This window comes from Juglans microcarpa x Juglans regia, chromosome 1D, assembly GCF_004785595.1.
Source record: "Juglans microcarpa x Juglans regia isolate MS1-56 chromosome 1D, Jm3101_v1.0, whole genome shotgun sequence".
Classification (NCBI taxonomy): Eukaryota; Viridiplantae; Streptophyta; class Magnoliopsida; order Fagales; family Juglandaceae; genus Juglans; species Juglans microcarpa x Juglans regia.
In genome coordinates, this window is record NC_054594.1 from 44,692,214 (window position 1) to 44,700,146 (window position 7,933).

At 36.3% G+C, this 7,933-nt stretch overlaps 1 protein-coding gene across 3 annotated transcripts; it reads left to right on the forward strand.

The window, feature by feature from the left end:
• Positions 1-1,409: 1,409 nt before the first annotated feature.
• LOC121259413 (probable receptor-like protein kinase At1g80640) lies at positions 1,410-5,955 on the forward strand. Of its 3 annotated transcripts, none has more exons than XM_041161011.1 (10): positions 1,410-1,540; positions 1,669-1,945; positions 2,796-2,966; positions 3,067-3,546; positions 3,657-3,720; positions 3,812-3,908; positions 4,013-4,112; positions 4,996-5,114; positions 5,208-5,297; positions 5,384-5,955. In XM_041161011.1, exons 2-10 carry the CDS (start codon positions 1,771-1,773, stop codon positions 5,549-5,551), a joined length of 1,464 nt encoding a protein of 487 aa, XP_041016945.1. In that variant the 5' UTR covers positions 1,410-1,540; positions 1,669-1,770; the 3' UTR covers positions 5,552-5,955. The 3 variants fall into 3 exon arrangements, with proteins under 3 accessions (XP_041016945.1, XP_041016936.1, XP_041016952.1); XM_041161018.1 differs by lacking the exon at positions 1,410-1,540 and having other exon boundaries at positions 1,598-1,945; positions 3,067-3,317; positions 3,414-3,546; XM_041161002.1 differs by lacking the exon at positions 1,410-1,540 and having other exon boundaries at positions 1,596-1,945.
• Positions 5,956-7,933: the final 1,978 nt, after the last annotated feature.

Here is a 7,933-nt window from a genome sequence, read left to right on the forward strand (position 1 = left end):
CAGCACGCCGCTGCACCGCGGTGGTGCTCGCTGCACCTCGCTGGTGCTCGCTGCACTGCGGTGGTGCACGCTGCACCACTGTGGTGCGAGCAGCGCCTTGCGGTGGTGCTCGCAGCACCACCTGGTGCGCATTTTTTTTTAAACAGATAAAAAAAAGAGAGGATAAAAAAAACACCATACAAATCTCAAGCATATGCGAGAAAATATTATAAACTGGAAGTATATGCCAAAATTATAAACAAGTAGTAAAAATAATTCTGTTTCTATCACTACTCATTTAAATAAAAAAATATAGCTACTTGTTATACATACGTATTGTTAATATATGTATAATCATAAGAAAAATATTTTATCCATCAAAAGACTTTGCAAAAGTAAATTTATAAATTGACGTAACTTGACATGGTATGTTAGATTATAAAATTATTTTTATTGTAAAGTATATTTAATATATCATATAAACTCATGATAGTTTGTGAGTTTATTTTTGTGAGATCTTTTTATATTTGTTTTGATGTAGCACTTCACTAATCATAATTGTCGAAACAAGGAGCAATGCTTTTTTTTTTTTAACAAAAGGAGCAATACTTTCTAAATATAGTATAGAATAATTCTTCTCATCAGTTACTATTTACTATCTCATACTCTATATTTTATAAAATAAAAAAAAATATCAAGTATGAATATAAATAATGACTGATGCATAACAAAATCCTATAATATATGGCAGCCATTTGCCATGGAGATGAGATATATATAGATGGAAACCTCAAGATTATAGAAAGTTGATAGTTCTTGTCGTTTGTTTCGCACGTAATACAAAGTTTTATGCATAAATTAATAAACACACTGTGTGATCTTTTCCACTAGGAATTATATATTTATTTTGTCAATTTTCAGGCTCAAAAGGTTCACATGAGAATTGTGATTTTGTCCCGTACGATACAGAATAGGTTTTCTTAGATCTTTACCCAAAGATGAAAGAACAGCCAAGCTATTTTTGTCAGCCATATTAATTAGGCGCCGTACGTCGTATGCATTGCATGCTAGTTTCAACTTTCAACAGAATATACTCGTGTCACTAATTAATTCCCACCAAGTTTGCATTTTTACGATTTCCATTTTTCATTTTTCTCCGACGCTTTACAATTTGGGTTTGTTTAATAAATTTTTAAAAAAATAAATATATTATTTCTCCAAATATTATTTTTTCTAAGTTGTATTTGAGTTGTGAAGTATTTTCAAGAATTATGTAAATAGTAATAAAAAAATAATAATAAAACAATAATTAATAGTGAAATATTACAATAATATCTCAACCTACGAACTGGGCATAAATTTATCACAGATAACGGTCACGGACTCGGAACTCCAGCACACTCTCCTTCTTTCACAGTTCGTCTCTACCCATGACGACCCACGCGTCTCAGTCGCCCAAAAACGCTCTCTACTTTTTTTTTTTTTTTTATCAAAGAAAAGATGGTACGGCTGTGTTTGGCCCACGCGATGCACGTCCCCTTCCGCCCTTCGGCCCCCTCAGGTATCAATAGTTATTATACACACACCCACTCTCCACCGGATAGATAGATAAAGTGCTTTCTTGGTTTCCCTCCAGCAGTTTCTTTGTCTTCTTCTGCCAGCAGATAACAAAGATTTTTACATACATAGATAACTCGACACAAGCAACAAAGGAAGTTTCTCAGAGTCCCAACACAACTTGACACACTCTTGCACGCATTCTCTCTCCCCTCTCTGAGGAGAAAAAGTGGCATGATGAATCTTCTTGGTCTTCTGCTTCCCATGTGGGTATCGAGCGCCATTTTGTCTACAATCATCATTGATGCCAGATCAGAGCCTGCTATATCTGCAATTTCGGAGCCTGCTTCTGTTGCCCAGAGAGAGCCTACTTCTCAATTTTCTCTAAAAATGGAAGCTGAATCTCCAGGTACTTCAACAATGCACAGGGATTTCTGTTTTTGGTCTTTGTTCCACCTCAGGGACTTGTGTGGCCTGTTGGGTATTTGCTTGTCTACTGGGTTTTCATTGGTTCCAATTTTCGAATTCATTCAAACCCCAACTAGAGTGGATATGTTTTCAGTCTAGATTTATTCGATATTTGGGGTTTTGATTTTTGGTTTTAGATATTATATTTTCGCACAGTTTGGTTTCTGACAATGCCGTGAAAGGATGAAGTATCTCCTGTAAATTTGTATTCTAGCGGGTTTAATCTCTTCTCGTTTTCTTGTGCTCTGTTTGATTTCTGAGAAAATGTATCGTAAGCAAAAGTTAAATTGGTTAGAAAAAGGCTGTTTGTTGTTTGATTTTCCCAAAAACCAGAAGTTTCACTCAATTGTATAATTGTACTTGAAAAAAAAAAAACTATCTTGCTTTGCTGTGGTTACATGGGTGTTTCATACAAAGAAAAAAATGGAAAGAAAATCAGGACATGGAGTTTAAGAGCTAAGTACCCAGTTTCCTCGGGAACGAAACGGAATCATGCTACAGTAAGCTAATGTTGTTCTCTAATATTTCAGTACTTATTTCATGGCAGTTATTTATTGGGTTTGGACTAAAATATCACATTCACATTTCGCTTCCTTTTCTGATCTCATAATCCCCATGATTGTCTAAACAGAAAACGATATCTTTCCCATGTTTATATATGCATATGCACATTTTATATTTTTATATTTCCCTTTTGCGCGTTCTAATAAAATTTCTGCTTATCAAAAAAACCATTTTGCTGTATTTCTAAATTAGCATGTTTAGTCATGGTTTTCTCATGCTAATACCAGGAGTACCAAAGGTTAGAGTAATGCACCACCAAGATTTGAACAAGAGAATTCTTATAGCGCTCATTGTTGCTTCCATTCTCCTTGGTGGGATTTTGCTGTTTTCAATATGTTTTTGGATCTATAGATGGAAAAACTCGAAGAACTCCAATGAAAAAGGTCAAAAAAGCTTAGGTATCATCTATTTAATGAAAATTGCATTTGTTTTTTTTTTCCTTTGAGATCAATGTTCACATTTTTTCCATTTACCTTGTCTTTCTAATATGATCTGAAGAGGCTGGAAAAGGGATGTCGCAAAGTCCAATGATGGTTAGATTTAATTCCTTGATGATGGTCGATAAGAAAAGTGCGGTAGCTATATTTGATTATCAATCATTAGAAGCTGCGACAAACAATTTCCATGAAAGTAATGTTTTAGGTGAGGGTAGTTCTGGACGTATCTACAAAGCTCGTTTTGACGAAAAATCCCTTGCAGCAGTGAGGAGAATTGATGGTTTCAGGCTAGGCGTGGAAAGAGAATTTGAAGTAATATTCTCGCTGAAATTGATTTGGATATCCATTTGTTGGTTCCTGAACTTTTTCTTTACAGGTTTCCTCTTAATTGATTACTTGGAATTGCAGAATGAGGTAAATTGCTTGAGCAAAATTCGGCATCAGAATATTATTGAACTACTTGGTTACTGCATCAATGGAGAATCAAGGTTTCTTGTTTATGAAATGGTTGAGAAAGCTTCTTTGGAAACTCAACTGCATGGTATATCTTTTTTTCTTCATTATTAATTAAAGCAAAGAATTAAAAAGGACAATAGCCAAAGAACTTTGTAGGTCTGCTTGTATTGTATCTGTTTTTTCTCGATGTTGTAGGATCTACTCGGGGATCAGGTTTAACGTGGCATTTGCGGATGAAAATAGCTGTTGATGTTGCTAGGTAAGTCCACTATGCTCATAACTTGTTTTACTTTATTTTTTCTCCATTTTTTATGCTAACACGGTTGTTGTTGTTGTTATAAATGGTGATAGGGGTTAGAATATCTTCATGAGCATTCCAATCCTCCCGTGGTTCATAGAGACATAAAATCCTCTAACATTCTTCTGGATTCTAATTACAATGCTAAGGTAAGATCTATAGGTTGTCTGTTGAAACTGGCATGCACGATATTTTGGCTGTATGTGATATTCAATAGAATGCTTTCTCCTTTAATGAGATTTTCTTGAATCAGCTGTCAGACTTTCTCCTTGCCGTAACTTCTGACACTGAAAACAAGAACATAAAGCTTTCAGGAACATCAGGTTATCTGGCACCGGAGTATCTTTCAGATGGTATGGAGAATTTTATATGATGTTTAAACTGCATACTAATAAGCATTCGTTTGAATGATCTGTGTGTTTGTTGCATTTGTCTTCCTTTGAGAGCTCTTCTTTCTGTGAAACCTTTCGAATTTCTGTTCTTGCACTCGAATGCTCCATGTTCTCTTAAGCATAGTGTCTTTATGTTTTGCCTTAAAAGAACTAGTTTTAGCTTTTTCTTTGTAATTGCCTTGCGTATGCATCTATTCGCTGCTAACAGACATCATGATCTGAGTAGCGTATAAAATGCTTAGAATGATCAAGTTAATCGCACAGTGTGAATAATCTGTGATGATACGAAGGGTAATAATAATTCATAAATTCAGGTATTTGGATTAGGGCACTCAGTGTTCTTTTATTTGTATTTCGATATGCCTATTCTTTGATCAGTAAAGTTTTGTTTACCTATAAAAAAAAAAAAAATTCAGGTAGATGATTCTTTTAAATAACATGAACCCCGTCTTTCACCATCAAGATAGTGTAGAAGTTCCTTAGTGCATCCATATGCTTAGAATGTATTATTTCCTATGGTTCTATGTCCAACTTCCAAGGGTAAAAGTAACGTTGAAAATAACGGTTTCAATGTTAATGTTGTAGGATGGGCTACTGATAAAAAAGATGTTGTAGGATGGGCCATGTATCATTACGAGTCAATTATATATTGTTTCTGTAATCCCGTTGATGAAGAAAATGGATGACTTATTTTCACTCATTAATCATATAGTTGTAGTCAAGAAGGCATTACAATTAGTTGTCTTAAGTTGTCCCTATGTTTGGTTTTCTAATGCCACAAAGAACCAAAATTCCAAGTAGAGGGTTTTCTTCCATATAAACGATGTGAGATTATTTCTTACAGGTAAACTAACAGATAAAAGTGATGTCTATGCTTTTGGAGTTGTCCTTCTTGAACTTCTTATGGGAAGAAAGCCATTGGAAAATGATGCTCTGCCCCAATGCCAATCTATTGTTACATGGGTAGGTCGTCTTTCAAAAGTCACGAAGCTGCCTTTGATGAAGTGAATTTTGAGTTTCTGGTGCTTGATGTCTGAATCAATTTTTGATTTGCAGGCTATTCCCCAGCTTACGGACAGATCAAAGCTTCCAAACATTGTTGATCCTGTAATAAAAAACACCATGGACCTAAAGCACTTATATCAGGTTCCTAAACACTAATATTTGGTACCTAATGAATTGTTATGTGTTGGGATTTGCAGCTAAATTATAATCGTATTACCATTGGACAGGTTGCTGCTGTGGCTGTGCTATGTGTACAACCAGAACCATGTTACAGGCCGTTGATAACGGATGTCCTGCACTCACTCATCCCTCTTGTCCCTTGTGAGCTTGGAGGGTCACTCAGAGTTACAGAACCTGCAAAGCCAGGCCGTCACTCAGAGTTACAGAACCTGTGAAGCCAGGCCGCCCAGAACCCTCCGGCTGACTGGAGAACCTAGCTTGTGACTATTACACATTGTCATGCTCCAGATCAACACATTCTAGGCAATCACTCAAAACACCCGATTCGTTTTCTCGTGCTCATGATCATTCTTTGCAGATTACCTTTTCTGTGAGATTTGGACAGCAGTAAACTTATGGTACGAAGAGTTTTTTTTTTCCTTAATTAAAGATGTAAATTGTAGTAAATTTTATGTAATTTTTCCATTACAGTCTGGGAACCAATTTCAAACCAGTAAGAGAACCAAAAAAAGAGAGGCGCGGGGATCCAAAAATCTGTGAAATAAACTTTTCTCATCCTACGGATGAATAAGTCGATAATTTGTTGGTCATTCTATGGCAATTTCATTTTGCTACATCATGGTTTATCTTATCAACGACTAGAAAATCATATTGACTCTGCTTTTTACAACGAATTCATTTTTCCAACTTTTGGCCTCGTGCGTATCAACACGTTTATACCTGCTCGAAGAAACAAGGCTTGAGAACAACAATCACAACATCTGTGAATCACCATTGTTACTTGTCACCGTCCAAGTTAGTTATGTTCTTCATGATTAAAAAGAACACGTACAGATTTTGAGCAATAGGCAAGCAACTTGATCCTGTTTTTTGTTTTTCCTTTTCCACCTAGTTTGTTTCGTAGCCTATATTTTATTCCCCTCTTTATTTATTGCCATCTTCGTTCAGTAACATATGTTAACCACTGCTACAGAGAAGGAAAAAGACGCACAAGAAGACAAAGATGTTGAGACGCTTGATGGAAAATGAGAGGTTTGTCTCCAGCTGTAAGCTTAATCTACAACCCAGGAAAAAGAAACATGAATAAATAGCTCGAAAGACAGAAGCTTGATTGGTCAAATTTCGACAATTTTCATCTTCCAACTCTTTTATTCAAGCCTTTGCATCGATTGGAGTTATCACACATATACACATGATAAATGGATTTTGACTTCCATATCTTAGAGCGTAGTTAGTTCAAAGACAAACACACAGAGAATTTCAATGCAGATCTTCATACCAACAACTTGAACTTGAAGGCTAAGCCAAATCAGTTAAAGCTAAATCTTATAAGATAAAAAATATCATTGGTATGAATTCAATCGAGGAGGAAGCTGTTTCTCACTGTATGAGCTGCATACGAATTACGGCTCCCTCTCTGCTCTTGAGGGTGACGGGGAAGCCTCATACTCCGCAGCTCTAGAGATGTGAGGCTAGCTCAACCATTCGTGCGTATCTTGGGATACTCACTACTTACCTCTGCTCCTGAAGCTAACTGCCAATATTTCAAAGCCAATTCCTAATTGTCAATTGCTTCATCGATTGTGGCTTACTTAAACTAAACTGTAACTTTTAAGCTACAATCAACAAAAGCAAGAAATTGAGAGCTTGTTTGCTTGAAGAGGGCCAAAAAACATGAGAGGCTAGCGCGAGCCTTATTGAAAGAAAATACCCCTTACTATAGAACAAAGCAAGGGATTGAGCTTTAGAAAGCCGTTGCGCGTTTGAAGAAGCAATGAACATTGGACCCGAGAATTTTGCATGTAAAAAGATTCTCTGCAGCTAGAGTCTGCATCTGCTAACTAGGAGAAAGAGAGAATGAAATAACATTGCATTAAAACAATTGAATTGGAAAGAGGAAATCAAAATAAGTTACTTCCGAGCATTCAATAACCGGAAGACTATTCACAGATAACTACAAATTGTTTTTTTTTTTTTTTTTTTGCCTTATCTTCCATGATTTTTCATCTTATTCTCCAACAAAATAAGACTATTCCGCGGCAACATATTTTTACTAGAGAGCTTGTTTAAATCAAAATAAATCTATCTACAAACTTCGAATACCTCTCTACTCGAAAGACCGGTCAACGCCCACTCGACTAGAGGGACTGAGAAATTAATAGAGTACAAAACTTATCTTCAAGCTTTACCTTATTTTGATCGTTCAGAGGGCGATCATGAAGTTACTGAATGAAGTCCTTCTTTCTTTCAGAGATGTTGACCCGCAGCGAGGCAGAGATGGCTAAGTGACATATGGAATATGGCGCCAAACATCGTCATCTCATAGAGAGGCTTTCCTCAGTGCCCTTCCCTTCAAAGTAGGTGATAGGCAATAGATGGCATTGGCTTAAATGTGATATCTGTTAGAAGGCACTTGCTTAGCAGCTTTAGAAAATGAGAGGCACAAATTTCTCAATCTTTCTCGCCAGTTTGGGACTCTCCATGCGTATGGTGCTCTCGTCAAAATCGGAAAAGGTCTTCTTTTTTTAATTACCCAATGCGATTGCACCATTTTCGGGACCTCTAATGTTGGAAAGGACTATATGTACGACATCACC